At 40.6% G+C, this 26,180-nt stretch overlaps 1 protein-coding gene across 6 annotated transcripts in view; it reads left to right on the forward strand.

Annotated features, from left to right (window-relative positions):
- LOC118215460 (COP9 signalosome complex subunit 2-like) overlaps positions 1-25,084 on the forward strand; it is a 46,632-nt gene extending 21,548 nt beyond the window's left edge. Inside the window, exons 4-19 of one of the 6 annotated variants that reach the window (XM_035396296.1) lie at positions 9,184-9,289; positions 9,431-9,519; positions 12,985-13,133; positions 17,163-17,276; positions 17,720-17,797; positions 18,221-18,346; positions 19,919-20,008; positions 20,254-20,331; positions 20,567-20,596; positions 20,688-20,862; positions 21,265-21,443; positions 22,502-22,554; positions 22,965-23,062; positions 23,250-23,332; positions 23,450-23,508; positions 24,385-25,084. In XM_035396296.1, coding sequence (XP_035252187.1) covers positions 17,774-17,797; positions 18,221-18,346; positions 19,919-20,008; positions 20,254-20,331; positions 20,567-20,596; positions 20,688-20,862; positions 21,265-21,443; positions 22,502-22,554; positions 22,965-23,062; positions 23,250-23,332; positions 23,450-23,508; positions 24,385-24,529 — 1,140 coding nt within the window. In that variant the 5' untranslated portion in view covers positions 9,184-9,289; positions 9,431-9,519; positions 12,985-13,133; positions 17,163-17,276; positions 17,720-17,773 and the 3' untranslated portion in view covers positions 24,530-25,084. Of the gene's footprint in view, positions 1-9,183; positions 9,290-9,430; positions 9,520-12,984; positions 13,134-15,690; positions 15,829-17,162; positions 17,277-17,719; positions 17,798-18,220; positions 18,347-19,918; positions 20,009-20,253; positions 20,332-20,566; positions 20,597-20,687; positions 20,863-21,264; positions 21,444-22,501; positions 22,555-22,964; positions 23,063-23,249; positions 23,333-23,449; positions 23,509-24,384 lie in introns of those variants that run through there. The other 5 variants (XM_035396297.1, XM_035396298.1, XM_035396293.1 and 2 more) reach the window with 5 other exon arrangements.
- The last annotated feature ends 1,096 nt before the right edge of the window (positions 25,085-26,180 follow it).

A 26,180-nucleotide genomic window follows, 5' to 3' on the forward strand; every position in this document is an offset into this window, starting at 1 on the left:
TTGCGGAAGTCAGCCCTGGGCCCGGAGACTCGTAAACCGCGCAATATGCAACGCTAATAATTTCGGCCAGAAAGATCTTTTGTGGTGCATTGACTATTTGTAGGCGCTTGGGGACTTATTGTGGGCCTAATTTTAAAATGGTTTTAAAACAATAAAACTTTACCTTTTAACTGTGATTTACACCCAGCTGGCAATCTCGGTAAAATCAGAAGTCGTTAACTGATTGCGGCGAGACACGCAAATGTGCGAATAATCCAAGAACATTTTCAGAAACAGTTCTTCGCATCTTTAGTAGCCCTGCATGTCAGTAACGCAACTATAGAATCTCATTAATTTTGAAACGAAAAGTCTAAAAGTGGAACTGGCAGAAAAATGCTATAAAATAAATATGGTTTATTGCTTTTAACCCAAACTCCAAGGAAATGATGTAAACCACCTTTCATAAAACCCATTTGGGAATTTAGCTTTAAAAAATACTGGATAATTGTCTGTCCGTGCAGTAAAACCTGTTTTAAAGGCCACACAGTTCAACAGACTTCAAGTCAAATGTTTGCCAATATGTGTAGTAAATAATTAAAAATGGCAAACAATAAGAACAGTACTATTTCAAGACTTTTTCATGCACATCCCAAAACATACTGTTCTTTAATAGCTGTGTGTATTTACTCAAGTTTACTTTGGCATAAACAAAACTTTAAAGGGTCTTTTTCATTTTAATGCGTGAATGTGTCACATACATCTTCACCGTTAATTCAGCTACCCAGAATAGGTAGAATGGTCCTTTTCAGAATACATCACCACGAGTGAAGTCTACAGGCGCCCCTCTGGCTTCTACACCTGCAGTCCCTTTCGATCAACAGGATTATGGCCTAAGGAATAAATTGGCCATAGATTTTCTTACCTCTAAGATTAATGTGCCAGGCTTGATACCTCTTTGAAAAAGCAAGGATTTGAATTAATTACGCTTCCAATGTCTTAAACATAACAGTTCTTGTCAGTCAGTCAATTTATAGACAATGTTTTGTACTGTAGAACTGGCTGTTCTACAGTACCCTCAGTAAATAATCTTTTTTCTGAGTGACCTTCTCTTTCTCTTTCATTCTGGCAAATAAGTGTAGTTAAATACTCAGAATTTATAGTACTATTTCTGTGGTTGCTTCAACGGAATTTGACCTGCAGACTCACAATATACTTAAAAGCATTCCTGTACATTGTGGTGCACAATATTTTGAGGTTTAAAAGTCTTCCAAGCTGTGATCACAAATTTATGCTGGTACTTTTAAAAAAATGGATTGTGTTTGAGGTTGGGCTATTATTAGAAACTGGATTAAGTCACTGTAAGAAGTGTTTGGGTGAAGCTTGTGCTTTCTAAATTCCATGGTAATTGGTTGGCAGTGAGACTGTGTTTACTGTGAGCATTAGTCTATATATAACCACTGTACTCATCTGTTCTAGTATCTTGCTTTCTTTGGCCATACTTTTTAAGCTCACCATTCCTAAAAAACAAGATGAAATACTTTATAAGTCAGATAAATTACATAATTTGAAAAAATTGCTGTAATGAGATGTACAGTGTTTTCCAGGAAAGCAAAATTTTTCTGTGTGACAGGTGGTTCAACAGTACCCTCTATGAATTCCTCACAAAATCTTTCCCCAGTTATTTTGTATAGGTGAAGTTCAACTTCAGCCTAATTTATAGACAGACAGAATGAAGAAACAACGGGAGATTGAAGGAAACATACTTTCTATGATTTCTGTCTTCTGAATGTTTTTGTTGAGTTCACTATTTTGTTGGCAAAATGGAATTCAGTTATTTCTTAATGCCCGAGAGGTCAATTCATTTCCCTGCCAGAGTCAAAACACAAGATGGCCCCAATTATTTTTAAAAACAAGTCATGAAATTTAGATCAAAGTATCTTAAATGACAAGGTTTTCACAAAGTTGCGATGTTCCAGGAATGAGACTGGCGGCTGTGAGATCATGTTTGTAATCCGGAGCATAGTGAAGAGCACTGTTTTCAGTTTCCACTCATGATCACACACATCATGCACCCTCATAAACTTCACCCCTGAGTCTCTAAGAGACCATCGCCACGGTAAATTAAATCTGCACTTACTGTGAGAGGGACGCGTCCAGCGATGAGGTCTGTTCTGTGAAGAGGAGCATGTTGGAGAGCTCGCTGGGGCCATGCAGTGAGGGCTTCTTCCTGCAGTAACAGTGGACACACGGCCCTAATGAAGCCTGTGCTTTGAAGCTGCCCTTCCTGGGTCCCACAGAAAGTATGTGCTAATGCAACAAAAGGTGACAGATTGTACGCCTTTGCCAAGGAGAGAGAGGTGCGAGGGGCCACTCATGACAAGGCTGGTTGATCAGCCCATCAGCTCGGACCCCTCAGTCAGCAGATTCAGGCACACAGAGAGGAAACAGCCTCCCCACAGCCCCCTCCCCCCCAGCCCCACCACCACACTTCTGCCTAGTTAGATTGTGCACAGTATATTTACTATCCTTCCAGATAACCATAATCTTTTTTTACTTATTTTTTTATTATCTTTTGTATCATGTTTGAAGTTTACCTAATAAAAGGACACACTCAAGCCAAGTTTGACTTAACCTAAAAGTATTGTGGAATATTACGGGGCCCCCTATGTGCCACTTTTCTCAAAGAGTAAAATCCTAAATCAAATACAGCATCATTAAATGGACACAATTTTCCTATTTCTTATTTGATTCAAAACAGTTGTGGTCCTAAAATACGGAAGTGAGTATGTGCAGATTTCCAATGCTTTTTTCCCAAAGAGACTTTGTTTTTTGCAGAAAATAAGGTCTGTGGTTAATGTAAACCTAAGAGTGTTTCGAGATAAATTACAGCCATTAACATCTCAACCGTGAATTTTGAACCCGTTATGTGCTTTAAAGAAGTAAATTGCTAACAAGTTGCTACTTTGAAACTATATAACGGTCACATTCTGGCAACCGCCACTCAAGTTTCCATATTATCCCGCCTGCACACGACAACCCATTGTAGTTTCAATATAGACTACCCGAGAGGGAGGGACGTGTATCGACCACCTGAAATGCTAACGTATTTCAGAAGTTTACTGTCTATTTATTCAAGAACTGTCTAAATGAGAGAAAAAAACAACTTCATACATGTCCATTTTGTTATATTTACTTCTGACATATTTGCAGGCACAGAAAAAAATTGCGAAAGTACTGAAAATAAACCCTCCGGAGGGTAACAAGGACTTTTGTTCGACATAAATAGCCTGTTCAGTTTTTACTTCCGATCGAATTCGCTGAGCTAACTACTCACAGTTTTTACAGACTTAGCCAGCTGGCCATGTCAGCTAACAAACTGCCATTACATTGTACACCTGTCTAGCACTGGGGTAGGAGCCCCCTTTGCCTCCAGAACAGCCTGAATTTTTCACAGCATAGATTCAACAACATGCTGGAAAGGGATTCTTTGCAATTCCTTTGCATTACCGAACCTGGCCCAGAATTCATGATCATATAAGGGTCCCCCCTTTTCACTCCTGCGCCATCTCTGGCTCCAATTTGTACAATATGGGGGGAGGAAAACTGCACATCCACGGTTTCAAAGCACTTTTCACAGGCCCATGGAAAATCAATGGGTGACAATCACGTTGTCTACATTTTGTCTATGATTTAAGCAGATACACTTCCAAATGCCATCAACAGTCACATCAGTGAAGACGAGTGAACCATGTTTCACAGATTGGGGGGGGGGGGGGGGTGCTTTGGATCATGAGCAATTTCATGCTTTCTCCACACTTTCTTCTTTCTATTGCTTTCTAAGACTTTGTTCCAGAACTGTACAGTTCTTTTAATGTAGTTTTTAGGACCTAGCCATTCCGTTATTGAGACTTACTGGTGGTTTGCATTTTACAGTGAATCATCTATGGTTATGCTGTTATAGTTTTCGCTTTATGGTAGTGTTTGCCATATGTTCTTGGTCTGTTTGACAGTTGAACGGGGGGTTTTCTTAACAGGTGAAGGTATTCTTTGGTCATCCACTACAGTGGTCTTACATGGTCTATCAGGTTGTTTGCTATTGCTGAGCTCACCAGTGCATTTACAACATGTCAAGCAGATAATTTTGACACACCCAATGTTTTGGCTATGTCTCCATCGATTAGTTCTCATTAGTTTTCATTCTCGTGATGGCCTGTTTTACTGGCATTGACACTTATTTGGTCCTCAAGTTGAGAAACAACAGCAACAGACTCTAAATACTAATTCCGCATTTAGAATCAGCTCTAGACCTTTAGCTTTCTTATGCATTGACTCACAAATTAAATGAAGACACACTGCTGGCCAAAATGGAGGACTGTACATAAAAAGAGTTGTAATCCCTTAATGGAAAACGCAATATAAATGTAAATAAATGCGCGGTAAATACCCTCAAATTAAGGTTGATATTCTGCACTTTAACCTGATATTCAGGTATTAGCCTGGTGCTAAGATTATGACCAATTATAGCTGTTGGGTGGCTGGTTTGGTTAGCGACTGTGTTACAGGTATGAGGCACATGGCCTGAGATTGATTCCAGACCGTGCAGTGTTAATTGTGTAGCTCCACAGGGCGACAAGGAATTGCCAATTGCATCACCCGGGGAATAGGAGGGCTCAGTTGGATAGGGTTCAATGTGCATCACTATCTAGTGACCCTTGTCCTCCTGCTGGGCACCTGTACATTGCAGTTAAAGCCGGTATATAGACTCTGACTATGCTCTACAGGTGCTCAGCTGTAGACTGGTATGAAAAGAAATTGCTTGAGAACCGTGGAGGTCTACACTCTCCCAAATCTGCAGTGGGGTTCCCTCATGTAGGCGGCTGTGCAGCAAAACATATACAGGGGCTCAGTAGCTCTCCAGAATTATACACTCTGCCTTATACTAAAGAAAGCAAGTTTTTGTTCACTAATAGCATTTGTTCAATTTTTCTTTCGTAAATTGACTAAGCTTGTCTACTTTTTCAAAGAATGTGGAAACGTGGGTTGCGATTTGCATTCGCACTGTAATGTAAAACTGGGTGTCATTGACATTGACATCAGTATCAGCCAATATGGCCTGACAAGGGTCGGTCAATTGATATCAGCCCCAGTGTGTCCATATTGGGTCTCCCAGACATCACAGTTCACTTGCACATTTGCTGTCCCAGTGGAACACTCAAAATTGTCAATCTCTCTCATCTCTGAAATGTTTCCATAAATTTGAAGGCAAATGTCTTCCCTGCTGGTTGCAGTCAGCACTGTCAGGGATTGATACCAGACTGTGGGGTGCACTCAAACTCCTTAGTAGCACTGTAGGATGCTGCATAAACCTATTTATACCATTGTTTCATTATGTATAGACAGCTGGATATTTACTGAAATATTTCAGGTTTAGTACTTTGCACCAATGATTTGAACCTGCAACCTACTGTTAACAAAAAAGTTTTCTGGCCAGTTTGACCCACTGCTGCTTCCTACAGGTCTAATATATGAACACATTGTGAGTTCTAGTGCAAGAGGGGAGTTCACAGATCCCAGATAATTCACAGGCAGCTGTTCAGGATCATCGTCTTAGCTGCTCTGACTCCGATCAAATGCTGATACATTTAAAAACAGTGCCCTTCTTAAACTGACATGTGGGTTCTTTAGTGAGATTTTTAAAAATACGGATCTTAAAATAACCAGTTACACAGTAAACCTAGGGAGGCTTTGTGTTGTTTTGAAATGATCTGCAGGTTTAAATTGGTTTGGTCTGATGATCACAGCCTTCATAAGCTTCTGCAAACTAGGACCAGCTGAGTTTTGCTCTTGTGTGTGTATACACGTGTGTGTATGTGTGTGTGCATGTGTGCGCCCTTGCATGTATGTGTGTGCATGCATGTGTGTTTCTCTGTGTGCATGTGTGTGTGCGTAAGTTTTTGTGTGTATGCACTTGTGTGTTTCTCTGTTTGTGCGTGCTTGCGTGCCTGTGCGTGTATGTGTGTGGTGATGTCAGAGGCATTCTGAGGTGAGCCTTTTGGCAGTGTTTCCAGGCAGTGCACCAGCAGGATGCGAAGAGCACTGTGGAAAAGGGAACCGGGGCTGCTGGTGAGGTCATGACCTGGTAGCCCTTCATCAATATGGGAGAGGTGCATCGTTCTTCAAAGGGTTAGGTTTGAATGGTCTGGCCTGGGTGCCCTGGGACGTGGCCTCCTCCATCCCTGTGCTACAGCCTCTGGTACAAGCTGGGTGATGTACAAGCTAAGCAATCCATTTACCATCATCAGTGGTGGTCTTCCCCTTTATATTTCAAGAGGAATATTTGTCTCCACACAGTAATGTCTTTTCTGAGAACTGCCATTCCATTTTTTAAATTAACCATGCCAGTAAGAATTTCCCTGTTTTCAACTCACATATCAAATGCTAAGCTGGTGTACCCAGATGAGGTGTACAAAGAGGATGCTGTTTTTGTCAAGATTAAACTGCCATGACAAAAGATAATTTTTTACTGAAAAAAGCAAATGGGTTCAGGAAAGATAGCTGTCCTCCTTGTTTGCTTGGCGTCTTCCTTCTGTAATTGTTTCCAGCCGACTGACTTTTGGAAAATGATCAGATACTGATCCTGGATTTTTTCCTCTTCCTCACAGAGATGTAGAGCCAGCTGCCACATCGTTTTGCAGACCACTAGCTGGTCTGCACGGTTGCTATGCAGGAAAACTGTGCTTTGTAATTTATAACTGTAAATTGTAAGATTTAAAAATATATATTTTTGCCTTTTTGTTTTCACATCCCAAGACTGTTACTCAGTGGAGACAATGTATTTTGAGCTTTGTATTCAGAGGAGATTTGGTTTCAGAAAAAATGAATCCATTTCAGTAGGAAATGAGGTCAAAAGATGTTTTACAGCAGGAAATTAGGTCATAAGGGACATTTTTCTTTCATAAAAGGGGCTGCTTTGCAAGTTCGTCCAACAGTCACAGATCTCTTCCTTCTTAGTGCACATGGCCCTCATTCTCACACACTTGCTCTCACGTTACCTGAGCTGTCAATCATCTTGGCAGGAGGCGTGGTTTACAGGAGGGTCTGAATTACTGCCCTAGAAAGACCTGACTTTTTGAAGGGCCTGTTATGGACAGGAAAAGCTGGCAGTGAGGACTGCTTCCACACAATCAAAGATGTAAAAGATTTATGTAAATGTGCAGTTTTTTGGGGGGAAACATCCACCAACTAATAGACACTATAGCTGGAAAAGCATAAAGCAACACTGGAGTAGATCTTTGAAATGTTCAGCTTGTTGGAAAAAGCGATATCCTTGTTTTTGATAATAGATTAGAAGAGATATTCATCTGTGACAGGTACTCCCCTTTGATTCTTAAAATCCTTCGCTTTTTATAAGCAAAGAATAATGGGTTGAAAGAGGGTCACCTCCATGGTAATAGCTCGACAATTTATCAAAACAAAACAGAAACACACATTTTAAGTCAGAAAACAAAGTCACGGTGGTGTTCATATTTGTGTGATTACGCAACTTAATCATCTGGTTTGCTTCTTCTATTTCGCGCCTATTGACATGAGTCACACGCTTTGATAGCTTCCCTGCTTTCCCTGTTTTCTCTTGGTGACGATTTATGGGAAAAGCCTCTTAGAAAAGCCACACAGAGCATTCAGTCTGTTGATGCAGACAGGAATCTGGACTTAAGCCTTGTTCCCCCAGTTGACTCAACTTCAATGCTGCTGTCAAGATAGTTCTGAAATTCTTCCATAGCAGTTAAGTGAAAAGAATTATTTTTTTAAAACGCATTACACTGAATCAGACACGAATCCACCAGCATATCTGGCTATGGCTAGCTGCCTTCCTGCCTGTACTCAAGTGATGCAACTTCACATGGTTACACAGAACATGGAACATCTTCAGATTCTGACTGACCCTTCAAATGGTAGAGCCCCTACCACAGACCAACTGACTTGGAATGGAAGTGGCTCTCCTGATGTAGTCAAAGTAAAACTGTTTTACCACTAGCTGGCAAAAGGTCACTGAAAGTGGGACCAACCAATAATGACTTCATTGAAAATTATTTCCAAATAATGAGGAAATACAATAACAAAACAAAATAAAAAGTTAGCTATGAACTGCGCCAAGCAATGTGTAGCCAACACAACGTTCACTAACTATGTACCTCTATCATGCTATTATTGTTATACAATACTCACAATAAAAGGGGGAAAAATAATTCACATAGTGGTATGTCTGTTTGAAAAATAGACAATAGTTGTAGGACATCGACTAACTACGGCACCTTAGGAGAGCCTACTCATACTCTTGCAGGGTGTCCAGATACATATAGTCTAGAACATGAACTGCATCTCTGCAATGTCTGCTGTGACAGAGCAGGCCAGTGTAAATCCACTTCCCGTCCCTGCTGCACAGCGGCTGTAAGTGTGGTGTGCGCACCGACGGGCCGAGCATGCTCGTGCTACGCGCTACTTCGCCCCGAGCCTCCGTGACCCTTCATCTCTGACACGCCGTTGAGCTGAAACAGGTGATCAGCCTACAGGCTATCTGTGGGACTGGGACTTTAAACACCCCGGGTGCTTCATTAAGGCGTTTACCTGTGTGAGCACAGATTCGGTGAGAGGAGGCAGTCATGTGCTCAGCAGGTGGGCCAGGGAGTCGGGGGTCTGCACGGGGCCAGATCTGACGTTAGATCAAGCTCGTAGAGGTGCACGCACGCGAGGAGCATGACTGCAGGCGGGAGGAAATAACTTTTGTAATCAATTATGTCCTAGACTGTTTGAATTTATAACTCCAAGGTGCGCTGCAGTAAAAAAGAGCAATTTAAACTAGGAGACATTACATGTGTTTCAGTTTATGCCTTCCCGCTAACACGAAAATTGGTACTCCAACAAAAGCCATAACTGAAAAATATATTTTATTACCTTAGGTGAAAACTAAAAAAAAAAAAATACATGGCTGGAAATTGGGACACAGTTCAGAAAATATTATTTATGGAATAAGAAGTATTTTTGGTTACCAAAAAACTGGTTTATTTTCACAACGTATAAAAGTTACAGCCTCCTTTATCGCAATCCTCTTTATTTTATAACACTTTTAAATTTGTATGTAATGGCAAAAATGTCGGCTACGTGAAAAATTAGAGACATATTTTCAGTGTGATTTTTATGCTACAGAAATAGCACGGAATCACCAGAGAAGAAATACGAGACGACTGAGAGATGAAGAGTTCTGGCTGAAGGAAGGAAAGGCGCGCACTGATGGATTGCTTCAGAACGGGCGGTGAGAAGCCAACGCGCATTCAGTCACGGCGTATCAGGAGTTGCGTGAGAGATTTCTGTATCTCACACGCTCCCGTAAATCACCGCTGAACAGTAGTAACTCAAAAGACTGAACTCTGAACACATCTGCTCTTGATTTTAGGGGCACACATCTGCCAGGGCTGGGACCACCTTTTAAGACAGCGAGAGGAAGAGAGGGAGAGAGAGAGAGAAGAGAGGGTGAGGAAGGAGGTGAGGGAGAGGGAATGACCTCAGAATCCCAGGTATAGCTCATCAGTTAGCGTGTGTACAGCCAACCTGAGCCTGGGTTTGCAGGAGTGCTCTCAGTGTATTTGTTTAAACTCACTTGTCATGCTCAAAAGGCTCAGGGTGAAGGCACCATGAGCGGGACCAGGCTGACACCTGATGTCAGATAAGGCCACCCAACGTCCAGGGATGTGCTTGGCAGAAAAAAACCAATGGTCAGTTATTTCAGCTGAGGAATCACCTTATGTAGGTAGGGCTTATTTCAATAAAGTGGAAATTCAGTCAAGTTCAACCATCTATATCATTACACTGGTTAAAATCTGACAGAATAGATCAGATTACAGGAGGCTATCCGGGGTCAAGGCTATATCTATAGCAGTAATGATGGTATTCGAGGTTGTCACATTGCTGATAAACATAGCAGATCTGTATTGAGTGCGGACAGGATGATATGGTGAACAGTGTGAATAAGACGATCCATCAAGATGATTTAAAGCTCAGCAAATCACTGCAATGGCATGTGTTCATGTTCAAAGTGTTTCATGAAGCATGAGAATGTACACTAAAGAATGGGAACACGAAGCAAGCAAATGCCCTGTCACATGACCACTGCACTGTCTGTCACAACACAGCCAGTTTGTCCAATTAATACCAAATAAAAACTCCAGTTTTTGTGATTGTTGTAAGAAGCCTAAGCTATCAGGGCAACTTAAACGAAAGAAGGTAAAAGTAAACAGATGGATGTGTTGATTTCAGCTGGTACATGAGGGCAACTCCTGGTTAGATTAGTGGAATTTGAAGAGCTGAACAAATGAGGAGATGGACTGCTGTCATGATCAGGGACATTCCCCACTAAGCTGAAAACTTGCGGCTTTCCCTTTTAAACATATGCTCACCCAAATATGTGACCTCTGATTGGCTGTGATCCATTCTTTAAACATAATAACACCTTTGGTTAAAACCATTAAAATTTTTATTTTATTGCATGCATGTATGCAAACATATAATGCAAGCAGGTCATTCTGTGAGGCTTACCAGTGATTTACATCTTGTGGTGAACTTTTTGAGGTTATGCTGGTATAGTCTTCTCTTTATAGTAGTGTTTGACACATCTATGCCTACATCCTGGAGAGTGTTGATCTGTTTGACAGTTGAAAAGAGGCTTTTCTTCACATTTAAAAGGATTCTTCTGTCAGTCATTACATTACATTACATTACATTCATTTGGCAGACGCTTTTATCCAAAGTGACGTACAAAAAAGTGCATTTCATGGTCGTAGACAACTGCTGAACACGGGTTCAGTAAGGTACAATACTTATTTTGTACAGCTATTTCTAGCCGAGAACAATGAACACTATTCTGGCCTAACATCTGCAAAGCCAACTAGGCAGAAGAATAAGCTACAGTATTAGGACAAATACAAATTACCAAGAAGTGCAGGGATGGGGTCACTACAGTGGTCTTCCGTGGTCTACCAGCTTGTTTGCTATTGCTGAGGTCACCAGTGCGTTCCTGCTTTCTAACAATGTACCAAACAGATGATTCTGACACACCCAATGCTTTGGCTATGTCTCTGATCAATTTATTCAGCCTCATGATGGCCTGCTTTACTGGCATTGACACTTATTTGGTCCTCAACCCTCAACTTGTAAACTTTATTATGCATCAACTAATGATGCAAGAGACTTAGCTGGCCAAGAAACAAGCAGCCAACTGTCTGATTCCTTTTGCTCCCCTAAAATTGGGGGACTATGTATAAAAAGGTCAGCAATTCCTACACAGATCACCCCCTCAAATTCCTCAAATCAAATTAAAGCTGACAGCCTGTACTTTAAGATCATATTCATTGTTTTATTTCAAATCAATATACTCAGTATATATTCTCCAAAAAACAGAAAAGAAAAGATGACCAAAGGAGAGAGAGCACTGAGAAAGAGCAGACTCCTGTTGATAGGAATTGCTTGCTTAAGCTGAAGAACTCCAGACAGGGTCTGTGTTTAAAACAGCCCTGGAACAGTGCAGTGCACGTCAGATTCTAGGTCACACCCAGATTGATTAATGGCTTCTCACTCACAGAATAAACAAGTCCTGATGAGGAAACAAACGTGCATTTCCTGTCAATAAGACATGGGTATGAATAAACAGCACAAGTAAACAGCATCAGTCTCTTTTAAAATACCATTCAACTCTACAGCTAATTACCGACTGTTCTGCAAACAGCCACATGATGCTGAGTCCTTTTCGCCAAAAGAAAGGCACAAAGATTTATTCAATTTGTAGCATAATATGAATGTAGCATGAAACAGCATTACATAAAATGTGCATAATGTGACTAATCAGATTACATTTCGCCTAAGTGGTAACAGAGGGTGGTGGGCATTTGTTTTTCTTTGAATTTGTGCATCTGGCTAAAGTCCAGGCCACTTTGAAAAGTCTGAAAACCATTACCTTGCACTCACGGTCAAAAGTGCAGCAAGTAAGGCATGCTGTAGAGCAACGCCTGACCAGAAACGTGTGGGAAGAACTACAGCATATCGTGCAAAAATCCCAATTACAGCCTGACACATCTGTGCCGTGCAAGGCTTCTGGAGAAATGTGTCAAGTAGGAACACCCACACCGTCACTCACACCATGGAAGCCTGAGCCTCATTGCTCACACGGACGTGATTAGCTTGTTCCGGCATAGCGCATGTGTTCTTCCAGGAAGTGACCGAGCAATTATCCAGCGGGCACTTCTTCCTGCCAGTAGCCTGCACAATATTTCATTTCACCAGAAAACTTTCTTGTAGAAAACGTGAAAGATTATTTACAAGGAAATAAGTATTTTTCAAAGGAGAGTTTTATGCCATTTATAATTTTCATGTCCTGGCTTAATGTGGTCATCTTTCTACATTTACTCACTTTAAATATTTCAAAAGTGATTAAAAACTGGAAATTATCAATTATTATTATTACAGAAACATTTCATCAACGACTTAACCTGAGTAACATTTTTCAAGGAGGCTTCACAAATTCACAAATAAAATAAGAACCTGAAAGGCATTCAGGTTTGTTTCCAGTGAATAAAATGACGTGCACTGAGCAGAAATTGTTTTTAAAATGAGTTTAGGGAACATGCCCGACTGTCTGGCACATGGCACCTAACACCCTGTTTCAATAAAAATGGCAGGGTCCAGAGAAAGGAATCCCAAGACCCAAAGGGGAGTGAGTAGATTAGGAGGGACATACAGACATTTGTACAGACTGTCTTTTTGGTTGTGCAAAACACTAATTATCTGATCCATCTGCTCAACCGTTGCATGCTAAACTACAGTTTGCTGTAGGTGACGTGTCCCGGACACTAACGACACGCCGCCGCAGTGAGGGAAACATTTGTTGAGCATTATCTGAATGTCATCATGTCCACGTGACCTGAGGGTTGCCCTCTTCTTCCTCTCTCAAATTGTCAGACATGGCTGTACTCACCACAAAAGCAGACGGTTTGGCAGGAGCCCCGGAACGGAATATCTAGACGAGGCACTCCAAACAGCGTGATGTGTACGATGGTGCACACTGAATCCTGGCTGTACCAGCACAGGCAGTAGCTGGGAGTCCCAAGGTAGGACCTATTTTCTGGAGCATCATCCAGGGACTGAACATTTCAGCCCACTGAGTGTTCCCCACCTCAATGCTGAACAGCAACTCCTCTGGTCCTGTGCCAGGCTTTGCCAGTTCCATAAGTCACAGTAAATGAGATTCATGCTAGTGTATATCAGTGCAATACATTATGAATTGTATATATTGTATAAGCATATGCACCCAAAAAGATTTTAAAAAAACTTTCACACTGACTTATGCTGCATAGGAAAAATGATGGATGTGAACATGGTGAAATTAATTTGACACTTTCCATAACAATTTTTGGTAATTGGTATTGTTATTTGGTGTTTTGTTTTGAAACAAACAGCAATGATACATTTTGTTACTTTACTTTCAGCATGCACACGTTTTGACATTTAGGGAGTCAGACTCAGGAAGCCTGTAGTCCCCTGTTAGTCATATCACAGCCCTCAAGGGCTGAGAACTGCTGGTTGTCCACCCTGCCTTTACGTTGGAGTCATGTGTGAAGACAATGTGGCCAATCAGTGGCACTAATTCTTAAGTTAATTACCTGGGAGATAAGAAATCCAGGGCCCGATTTGGTTTTAAGACCAGATTTCAGTATCCATACAATAGCCAATTTCTCTCAAAGCTTTTAAGTGGACATTATTTAAGTGGTATTTATGTGGTGGGCAGGCAGCTTTGATAAGGCGCATAATAATGGTTCGTAAATCTATATCTGTCTCCATTCTTTGATATCCTTCCCACCCTGCATGTTCTCCTTGCACCTAAATATACAGCATTTCTCAGTCTCCTTCTACATCTAGACTGATGGGGTTTGGCCTGCTCCAAAGAAAATCAAAATGCCTTTAAGTTAGCTTTAATCAAGCCAATGATGTGCGTGTGTGCGTGCGTGCGTGCGAGAGAGAGAGAGAGAGAGAGAGAGAGAGAGAGAGAGAGAGAGAGAGAGAGAGAGAGAGAGAGAGAGAGAGAGAGAGAGAGAGAGAGAGAGAGAGAGAGAGAGAGAGAGAGAGAGAGAGAGAGAGAGAGAGAGAGAGAGAGAGAGAGAGAGAGAGAGAGAGAGAGAGAGAGAGAGAGAGAGAGATGGGGGTGGGTGAGGGGGCACAGTCTCAGTAAGTCCAGACTTTTGCATAAACACTGAAACAAACATTTCAGTATCCATACAATAGCCAATTTCAGTATCCATACAATAGCCAATGTCCACTGTTCACAATCTTGAACTTTTCACTCATCATCTCTATGTGCAGGTCAATGTAAGAATCTTCCCTGAAAACATATTAACTAATATTTTAATATGATATTATATGTTGTGATATATGACATTATAGAATGTTTAAACATATGACAAATAACATGAATAATAAAATGTAAAAGTACCGTAAAAAGCACAGAGGAACTTCTTTCTCCCACTCACAATGCTATGAAGGAAGCTTGCAGAACAGGCTCTGGTAATGTTTAAAGTAACTGTCAAAAATGAGATTACATTCACGGTATTACAGTCATTAGCTTCTGCATAAAACCCTTTTTGGCAAACAAATATTAAACGGCAGGCGAAGCCTTGTGTATTCATTTTTGACAGAGGAGCAATGTGAATATGCAAAGTTTTCTGAAAAGAATAACAAAAAATGTGCAGCTCCATGACTTTAAAGAAAGTCTCTGTGATTTTTAGTATTCCCGACACAGAGCTATTGGTTGCGTTTTGTATTGCTGTTTGTGGATGGTAGCCTGTGAGTTCACATTGCTGTTGTGTGTTGTTACAAGTTCTTAGTTCTCTCTGTAGACTATCTGTGTTGAGCTGGAACATCAGTTTAAAACCCTTATCTTATAAAAAGAATTCATAAAAACTTATATTCAATTCAGTTCAGTAGTTCAAAAAAATGTGTTTTGTTATAAAATAAAATCGTTCTCTTTTTCTGTTAAGAGCGAGGTACATTCTTCACACACCTGTTCATCTTTGGAAGAAAAAAAGAAGCATTAATTATGACCCACTTACCCACTGCTGTCCTTTTACAGGCACCATTGTGTCTGGTTCTTATTAATATGTGGCACGAAGTACCTCAGAAATAATTATAATGCGTTATGCTACTGAATAGCGTGAGGATCACTTGCAAATCGCATTATTGCCGTGTTAACACGGTAGAACTACGTCATTGAGGCAGACTGTGTCTAATTATGACCGGGCGCAACTGTACCGGACACCGAAACCACTAAAATAGTGAAATAATAGCGCCATCTTATGGCCATTGGCGAGTAATTAATATAAGTAATTTATGATTATTATCATTTCATTTATAATGGTTGTTGCACTGCTGGGTAGACAGGAACACAGTAGGTAAATAAATGACACATAAACACGGTCGGCTATGCTGTTCCCTAAATACAAGAAGCGCAGTGGTGACCGCACTTAATTGGATCTCTTCCTCAAGCCAAAAGAAACCGGCAAGATCCTTATAATTCTCAGCTGTTAGTTTGCTACTTTCCCCTCATTTATGTATGTGACAAAATTATATCTAAATCCATTAACCTTAGCCTACAATACAATTTAGATGTGGAGCTGACCGTCACTGAAAATAATTTATTGCAACTCCTGAAAGTCGGTAATTTGTGCCGCTAGGGATTCTGGGGTGCTAGGCTTCAAGATGTCTGACATGGAAGATGATTTCATGTGCGACGATGAGGAGGATTATGACCTGGTAAGGGCTGAGCAAAATTAAAATACAAAGAACAAAATGCTGATCTAGATTAGTCTTTCATAATATTAACATGTGGCTCTACAGCAAGTAGAGCAAGTACTCGATCAAGTTAACGGGAGTGCATAAAAGGCAGGGATGCTGGATATCTGGCTAGCAGGCAGCTGCGGAATGTTTTGCAGTTACCAGCCTTCTCGTTTTTCAGTTGTCAATTTGTCGTATCGATAAAAAATAATTTGCATTGTAAACTCTGAATATAGTTATGCCTGGCTTTAATACTGTCTTTAAAGCCTCACTCTAGCAAATTGACCCGATTTAGCAAGGTCAGTGTAGCTCGCCTGCGCTACCTGCCTGACGCGCGGCTCGTTTAGTTTTAGTCTAGCGTCTGTTGGTCTAGTGTGTTAGTCTAATTAGTTGGACTAGGGCTAACGCAGCTTCACTAGACTATGCAGATTTATTTAGCGTGAGTCCCGAAAGAGTTTTCTTGTCGTGGCAACTATATATTTATGAATACATAGGCCTATCAATCCAGAATGTGTGTGCAACATGAACACTTGCAGGTGCATCGGGTGCCGGGTAACCTCGTTAGCTTGCAGGCCGACAAGTCGGGGTAGTTTCCTTGCTGGCCCGTTGTCCATCTAGCTAGACTAGATCTAAGAAATTGGCTAACATAGAATTGTGACCATGACTGTTGACGACCATAGCTGTGCGTTTACAGCATGTAATATATTAGATAGTTGGGTAGCTGCTGTGCTAACTAACTTAGGTTGCTTTGCAGTTAACTTAGCGAGCTCGCTAACGTTAGACCTGTATTATTTAACTCCAGTTTACCAACTCTGTCGCTCGCAGCGTTTCAGTTAGCCTATGTAGTAATGGTAGTTCATATAGACAAGCGATAAATGCTTCACCAAAATTCCTATTAAAGAAACCAGACTTGGAAACCTAGTAGATGGCTGGACCTAACACACGTGATCCGGCCGACCAATGGTGTAACTTCATAACTCGGCCGACCAATGGTGTAACTTCATCACTCAGTCAGTCACAGACATTCACGTTTGTAGGGCTGGCCCCGCTGTTGCGGTCCAGCCAAGAACTACTTAGTCTAGTATTTAACACTATAGACTAGCACCAGTGCGTCTCTGAGTGATTTTGGACCAACATTATGGACAAATGTAGCTAGTATTTTAAAAGTAACATTTTAAATGCACTTTCATTTAGCTTTGTTTATTTGTTTGTTTGAATATCATGTTTGAGGTGCATCCCAGATGCATGTTTAATTCTTGTGATTTGATAACTGTAACTATGAGCTAATCCAACATCATCTCTGTCACCCATAGGAATACTCAGAAGACAGTAATTCCGAGCCCAACGTTGACCTGGAGAACCAGTACTACAATGCCAAAGCGCTGAAAGAAGATGACCCCAAAGTGGCCCTGAGCAGCTTTCAGAAGGTTCAGTACAGCCAGACCTTTTGATTGAGATCTTATGACATTGTCATCTCTGTTAATGACCCGTTTTGCCAGGATTAATTTCAAAATCCCAAATCAATGTGATGGCTGCCAAAAAAATAAATAAAATAAGCCAAGACCTTGTCATTGGACAACTAAACGAAGAGTCAATGCCCACATCACCAACACACCAAAACAAATAGTTCTATAAGGAAAATAAATAGTTTTTTTTTGCTTAGGAATGATTCCATTTATCTGTCTGACAGATAGTTGCTTGTTTTTTGAAGTCAATTCAATATTTTAAAAAATTCTAATTGGAATTTCTCTTCCATTAGTCTTTGAGAAATTAGTGACAACAATTTGGCTGATAATGATGTACAGTTAGTCCTGCCGAGAGCTGCTTGTGGCAGATGTGGTAAAGGTGTTTTGTGTTTCCTTGTTGACAGGTCCTAGAGCTTGAAGGAGAAAAGGGAGAATGGGGCTTCAAAGCACTGAAACAGATGATAAAAATCAACTTTAAACTGGTAAGAACAATTTTGAACTTAATCCTTAATGGAATGTGGACTTGACCGGTTTAATTAGTATTTGCGTGTCATTTGTTTTCCCAACATAATTTTTTTAAGTCACTATTTTTGATGAAAGTCTAAATTAAAGCTGGATCAAGAGGAGAATAGGCATTGTGGTTGTAGTGGGTTGATCATTGACTGTTTATGATCATTGACCGTGCATCTGCACGGGGAAAGACTCTCTGGTTTCTCTAATGTGGTATGGGTAATCCCAAAGCTGTGATGAAATGCTGTGTAAAATGAACTGGCCTCACCATTGAATAATATATTCAAATGGACATACACCCAAAGTGATATGATGTACATGCCTATGTGTATGATTGGGCAGTATATGGAGTATATCCGTAAAGCAGCGCTTGTGTACCCTATGTCGGTCCACAGCCAAACTTCCCTGAAATGATGAACAGGTACAAGCAGCTGCTGACGTACATTCGGAGTGCCGTCACCCGGAATTACTCTGAAAAATCCATCAACTCCATCCTGGACTACATTTCCACCTCCAAGCAGGTGTGTATTGAGATTCCTGTATTGAATAAAGACCTGTTCACACGGGACTAGTATTACCTGGGGACCTCATGTGATTTAGAAATTACCCCCCCACGTCTGTGTTTTGTGCGGTGCATTCACACGGGATAAGCAAAGTCTGTATTTTACTCAAATTTACTGACATTATCCCTCCGGATATGATTGAAAATGCCAAGGCTCTGCTCTGCGTAACAGTAAAATACGACCCCAAATCACCGAGATGCTGATTTGCACGGGACTAATATTATCACATGACCTCTGTGTTTGGCGAAATGTGGTAGGTAATTTGCGGTGGAATTTTTTCTTTATAAATTACGGACATGGCAGATTCGCACGGGATTAAGATCACAGCCGACCTCCGCAATTATTACAAGTTACTAGAGGTCCCCAGGTAATACTAGTCCCGTGCGAATAGGGCTTAAGTTTGTCAATCTTGTTTTCATGTTAGTCCTTGTCCCTGAGGATGCTTGAAATGTTAGGCCTAAGTCACTTATGCAAATCACTTAGGCCAACACCTGGTCTAAGTCTGATGACTTCTCTTATGAGCAGAAAGGGTCTGGTCTCAATTGTCTTAACATTTGTAGGGAGTAAAATGTGAATTTTGAAATTAGTCCCTGTTTTTGGGCCTTGGAAAGTTGTGTGTCTCACCTTTAGAATGATGTGGAATTTTTTCATTCCATTACACTACATCTATTTAGTAGACGTAGACTTCTATCCAAAGTGACGTACAATAAGTGCATACCGAAGGTCGTCGGAACTACTACAAAACACAGGTCCGATAAGATACTCATTAACAGTAACAGTTATTCATAGCCATGAACACATTAAGTCCAGTTCACACATTAAGCATAGGCTAGGTCAGAAATCTATGGCAAACTTTTAGAACTTTTATAATTTATCTTGCTTTTTTCATGCTTTTTTTATTTTCTCCCAACTTGGAATGCCCTGTGGTATCTTTAGGCTTCTTTCGCTGCTGCGTTGTGTTTTCCTAGTTCGGCTGATCGCAGACCAGATGTCTTTGAAAGTGTGAGCTGCCATCTGCTGCTCCTCCTCACTCCCCAGTCCTCTGGCTGAGCTCTGCAGCCAGTGTGCTGATGGGCTGTCTTCCTGATGCGTAGCTGCTGCATAACTGACACAGGCAGACTGCAGGGCTCTCATCCAGCAGAGAGGGTTTCCACTGAGTAGGAGATTGGGGTCATAGGGAATCCCCCTCTGGCTGGCCTCCCAATTCTGCTTGGCCTCCCTCAGAGCTAGCTTGGTCAGGATTCAATGCCAGTCTGCCAGGCACATAGTCTTAGCAAGGGCTCAAGTTTTAGGTCAAAACAGCGTAGGATAGCATTTTATAAGAAGTGGTTAATTAGTCCCTGAAAAGATTTCATCCATTTCCACTAAAGAAAGCCATATTATTTATGAATGAAACTGCTTCAGTATGACTCTGATCATGTTCAAAACTCAACATTCTACAGGGAATGTCAGCACTTGTTTCTTCAGGACAATGAAGATAACATGATTTTTTTAAAAATGTATCCTTTTTTTAATAAAATGTGTCCACAGATGGACTTGCTGCAGGAATTTTACGAAACCACCCTGGATGCCTTGAAAGACGCCAAGAACGACAGGCTGTGGTTCAAAACGAACACAAAGGTAAATGTGCATTTGTTGAGCACAGTTTGATATTAAATAAGTCTATCGGAGTGTAGTATTTCTGTGGAATATTTCTCTTTCTCCACATGTTCATGGCACCTGATGGAGACCCTACAGCAGCTGAAGCATAAATAGAAGCTCTTGAGTTGGAAGGAAGTCTTAAAAATAGGTGCTCTGACTTATTTATGTGTATGTTTGATTTATTGCCTTGTTTTTGATACACATTTCCAATTGGCCCATTCAAGCTGGGAAAGCTATATTTGGAACGGGAGGAGTTCGGGAAGCTCCAGAGAATTCTCAGGCAGCTCCACCAGTCCTGTCAGGTAAGATGCCTCCATTGTAGTTTGAAAAGAAAATACTTAAATTGGGATGCCCTTGATGGGGTGAGAGGGACCCTGAAGTTGACTTGTGTGGGGCTGAGTACACCATTCAAGCTTGTCATTTAAGCCTTACTGGAGATATTCTATCAGTCCAAATCTAGCACTTTCCTAAACATCCGTGGGGAGACTTTGCGAAATAAATGAACTGAAATGGTGCAAATTGTTTTCCCTCTGTAAGGTGATTGTGTCAGCTGCAGGGGGCGTAGAAGTAAGTTTCACATTTGGGGAGGGCACACATTTGCTTACACATTTGTGTGTGTTTGTGTGTGTGTGACGTGATTTGGCCTGGCCTTGTTCAGACTGACGATGGTGAGGATGACCTGAAGAAGGGCACCCAGCTGTTGGAGATCTACGCTCTGGAGATCCAGATGTACACATCACAGAAGAACAACAAGAAGCTAAAGGCGCTGTACGAGCAGTCCTTACACATCAAATCTGCCATCCCCCATCCCCTCATCATGGGAGTGATCCGAGGTACTGATCCCAGTTCAGCCTCCTGCTTAATGTTTTCAGTTCATAATGGTAATGGTAATACATTTTATTTTATTTGCGCCTTTCTGGGTAAGTTTAGTTATGGTCTGTCTCTGTCCGCTTGATGCCTTAATACCTCTGCTCGACTGAAAAAGATCAAAACAAACCAAAGGTGTTGACTGTGATTCTTAGACAGTAGTTTGTTTTCTTAATTCAGTACATGCGTTTTAATATTGATTTAAAATAATAAATCTTGAGCTGGCGTTGCTGTTTAACATTCATTGAAAATGGGCACAAAAGCATGTCATAAGTGCTCTGTGGTCAGGATGATGATTGGCTTCTGTTCTCTTACTACACAACCCCCCACATCGCACAGGTTTTAACTTTTTTCTTGTTTTCTTTCAGAATGTGGAGGTAAAATGCACTTAAGAGAAGGAGAGTTTGAGAAGGCACACACAGACTTCTTTGAAGCTTTCAAAAACTATGATGAATCGGGGAGCCCCAGACGGACCACGTGCCTGAAGTACTTGGTGTTGGCCAACATGCTGATGAAATCGGGAATAAACCCTTTCGACTCGCAGGAGGTGAGAGCTTTGCCCTCGGGATTCTGCTCAATAATGCATTGGGCTCCTTCCAATATCTCAGTTTTGTTTGATTTTTTTAAATGATTTTTTTTATTTTCATTGAAGGGATAGGGAGAAGTGGGCCGCGCTTTTGAAGAGGTGTTCATTTTGAATACAACATTATGGGTCATTGTTTAAAAAATGAGAGCTCTTCTACAGCTTCAGAAACTAGTTGAATGATTACGCTACGATGAATAATAACCAAATTGCAGCCAAATGAATTGGCTTGCCATTGAATCTGACACCGTGGGACTGATAGAGTTTTAAATGGCTCGTTGCATTTGTCTCTTGCCGACTTAGAATAGAATAACTAAATTTTTTCCACAGGGGCCTTATAAATAAACCATTTACATAAATTACATCAAGAAATAAAATTAAAGAAACTGCATTAAAGAAACTGCATTTGGAGATTGCTAAATTCAATTACTGTTTTTACCAATTATAAATTAAGAATTCTATTAAGGAAGTTCTAGTAAGAACGTCCATACAGAAGTTACATAGAACTTACATAGATATAAATTACTTAAAATCAGGAATTGCTAAAATATATTATTTAAATATGTTATGACTAAACCAGAAATTTTAATTAAACATTAAAATTAAGGTTTTGTGTCATTCATTAAGCAAACAGATCTTGGCACAATGTTGTTGAGCGGTCTGCTTGTTTTAAAGGATGGGGACCTCAGTTGTCTTCTTAATGGCATGATCCCACGGATGATGCAACCAGTTGTCAGATCAGGTCTGGTTTTCTAAGTTCCATGGCCGTCATAGGTTCTGAACTACCAAGAGCATCTGTCCCATCCTGTCCAAACAGGGGTACCCCTACATTTATTTTTGGGTCAAGTGCTTTAAAGTTGTGGCTTGTCTTATGATCTCTTACTCTCATAAGCTTTCAGCTAACAAGCAGCCTGATTATCTGTAGGGCTCAGCGAAGGGAAACAAGCATTACTTTGACAATACAGTGAGATTTTGGTATGCGTTGTATTTTTTATGTTGAATTGAATGTTTCCCTTTTTTAGGCCAAGCCTTATAAAAATGACCCAGAGATTCTTGCAATGACAAACTTAGTGAGGTAAGGATGCCTTTCCTGTGTGTACGTGCTTATGTGAATACATGGGAGTGTTTTTTTATGAATTCTCTCGTTATACTTCACCTATATTAGACTTACTGACATGTTATGTTTTTTGTGTGTAAGGAGTAGCAGCTAAGTACTAGTAGAAAGCATAATTTCACCCTTTCTCCTTCAGTACTATGCTCTGTTGTCTACTGCCTGCTCTTGCTCGTAGCAGATAGAAAAATGTGCCCTCTTAGCCTGTTTCCTCTCGTTTCGAATCCATTTGGGCTCGGTTGTAGAGGTTGTGCTGCTGCTTTTTTGAGAGAGAATTGAGCATGTATGTATTTCAGTACCCTAAATGTTTGTGCCATTTCTGAGGGACTTGCAGTCCAAGAATTGTGCTGATAAACGATTGTGTCTTTTCCCAGCTCCTACCAGAATAATGACATCACTGAGTTTGAGAAAATTCTGAGAACAAACCACAGTAATATAATGGCCGACCCCTTCATACGGGAGCACATTGAGGGTGAGTCTGCGTGTCTTCAGACACCACAGCCCTCATCTTGCACCTGCACACTTTACCTCCGCTGAAGGGGAGGAAGGCCATTCTGTTATTCTGTACACCATTTCCATTGTCTCGTTTTATGAATTGTGTAAGATGTTGATGGATATGAATTTGTCTGAATGTGTGTCCTTTTATTCTCCTTTCACAGAGCTGTTACGGAATATCCGAACACAAGTGCTTATCAAATTAATTAAACCTTACACTAGAATTCACATACCTTTTATTTCTAAGGTAAGAGCGATGTTTCACTCTGGCCTGTTCTGTTGTGTCTACTCAGTCGTTTTAAGAGCAGTTTCTCCATTTAGGAGATGTCACTATCTCAGTGCACCCTCTTTCTCTTCTCTACAGGAATTGAACATTGACGTTGCAGATGTAGAAGGTTTGCTTGTACAGTGCATTTTGGACAAGTGAGTTGTTTCCTAAACCTTGTGAAAGTGTGTTAGTGGTGAATTTGAGATGGGAAAATGCTCTTCTTCCTTCCTAGACTGCTCAGACTTAGTTCCTCATATTTTAAGGCAGTTGCAGTTACTTGGGGGGCAAAAAGGGAGCTATGCAAATCATTCAACATTAGCGTTGTTAAATTTACCCACACTGTTGATTGCCATCCCAAAATGGAGGGTTATCAGCCTTGTAAGGTGAATATTTTGGTTGTTAGCAGGATGCAATGGGAAACTTGACTTTTAAAGACAAGTTGTACTAACTGCAATGTAAACTGAGCATGGGAATGACTAGTATACAGTATGAGCTGCATGCAAGGCATCCTTTCATAGATGCCATTGGCCAGATAAAAGAAAATGGTGATGGGAAAATGATTCATTCCTCCCTCGGATTCTAAGGAATATTGATATTAATAATTAAGGGATTAACTAAAATTTATCTGATTAATTCAATAAATTAGAAAAACGTTAACCAACCATTAAAAAAAATCTGTTGACCACTAATCAGCACACACATTGTGTATGTGGCACCAATATGGAGCAGTAGTCTGAGAACAGAACAAGCCTTGTAACTGTTAGGTTGCAAAATTTTGGTTTGAGTCCTGGGTGTGGCCTTGCTGCAAGCTACTTTATCTAACTTGCCTCAGTAAGTATCCTGTGTATAAACAGAATAACGTGTAAAATGCCAGCCATCTAACCAAACTGGGGAAGTGATTCTTCTAGGCAAATGATGCTGATTTGTGTGGTAATTTAAACTTTTCCATTTCAGTCTTTCTCGCCCTGAAATCATAATACTGACCCCCTTGTGATTTTTACACCCAGTATCTATCTTCATTTCTTACTCAGCACGATCAATGGCCGAATTGACCAAGTCAACCAGCTGCTGGAGCTAGACCATCAGAAGAGGGGCGGGGCCCGTTACTCTGCTTTAGACAAATGGACCAATCAGCTCAATTCTCTTAACCAAGCCATTGTGAGCAAGCTGGCTTGATTGACACAAAATGATACTTTAGGCCAACCCAGTGATGTTGGCCTTGAACAGACTGCTGAAGGGGGCGACTGCTGTTGGGCTGATGTGGTCTGGACAGCTTGGGCTTGACTGCTGTGCTGTCTCATATTGGCTGGTTTCCATTTCGCTGCTGCAGTTTTGCATCCAGAAGAAAAACAACCAAAATTCTGGATCTGTTCAGGATTTGTGCTGCAATTTGGGCCCTTGCCAGTGTGTTTTGTACAGCGCAAGACCATGGAAGGCCAGGAAAGGAAATGTCCTCATCATTTTACGCACATTCGCTGATGTTTTTTTAATGAATTCCAAATTTCTTTTATCTGTAGAATATGAATAAACATCCACCTGCAATAACCTGGAATACAAACCCCTTTGATAGACTTTTTCAGCTTGTGTAAATTGTCGTGTTTCCTGTGTTCTGCAATTTTCAGGTTTCTGAACCAGCAGTTTTCTGTAGTATGAAAGGTCTCCCCTCATTTATGGGACACTGGCCCCTTTAGATGTCAGGCAGCAAATTAAAAAATGTGAGGATAAATTGCATACCCCGCCTTTTATTGATTTTGCTTTATCATGGACATTAAAAAAAAGAAGAAAAAAAAGAAAAGAATCATCAGATTTTCATTGTCATTCTCATTTTTTAAAATATAGAAAATGTACTACATGAGATGAAAATCTACAAATAAAATTAGCATAACATCTTATTTAATACTCCCCAATAGCCCCTCGTATTCATCAGTACAAGGTGTGTGTTAAATGGCTCGGCCCTACTTTGAAGCAGAGCGATTCTCTACTGGAAATACCACATTGCGGGATGTTGTGCAATTTTGAGCAATGAGTTCCAGTACAGCCAAGTCTGACAAGTTCCTTCCCGGTTGACAAGACAAATGTGTGAAGCGTTAAAATGCCTCCAGGTATCAGAAACACAAGTTGAATATAAATACAAAGTAACTCTAAGGACTGGGTTTTCGATACTGTGCAGTCCTTGGCCAGATTTAATATGCCAATGACTGATTTGGAAAATTATTTCAAAGCATAAACCCTTTTTAAAAAAATATATATATATATGTATATAACCTTTTCTCATTTATACCAGTGGTCCCCTGGATTTCTGAACTGAGTGGGATTTTCTGGATTAGAAAAGGTTGAAACCCCCTGCTCTAAGGGACAGACTGCAAATTGATAATTTGCTTTTATCATTTGGCATAATTATAGTATGCACAGTTTTTTAAATTTGTCCCGTAAGCAATTGAAAGACAAAATCCTATATTAATTCCATAGATTTATATATGCAACTATATTCGCTCTAATTTATCTGGCCTTTTCAAGATTATAGGTGACATTGAGGATCAGAAAAGAACTCTATTGGTTGCCGAAAGTTAAAGGCAATGTCCAAAAGCGAGTGCCAGAATGCCACCTCATAGTATTGGGATGGCAGCTATGCCTTCCACCAACTTACAGCTTGGCGGGGCTTGTCCCATACCTACATTGCTGTGAAAAATTATTTTCTCATTTCCTCTGTTATTGCATATTTGTCACACTGAATGGTTTCAAATCTTTGTCTATAATTACATTTTATCTAAAGGGAACCTGGGTGAACACAAAGTACATTTTAAAAATTGTTTCATTTAATGAAAAC

This window comes from Anguilla anguilla, chromosome 16 (genome assembly GCF_013347855.1).
Source record: "Anguilla anguilla isolate fAngAng1 chromosome 16, fAngAng1.pri, whole genome shotgun sequence".
Classification (NCBI taxonomy): Eukaryota; Metazoa; Chordata; class Actinopteri; order Anguilliformes; family Anguillidae; genus Anguilla; species Anguilla anguilla.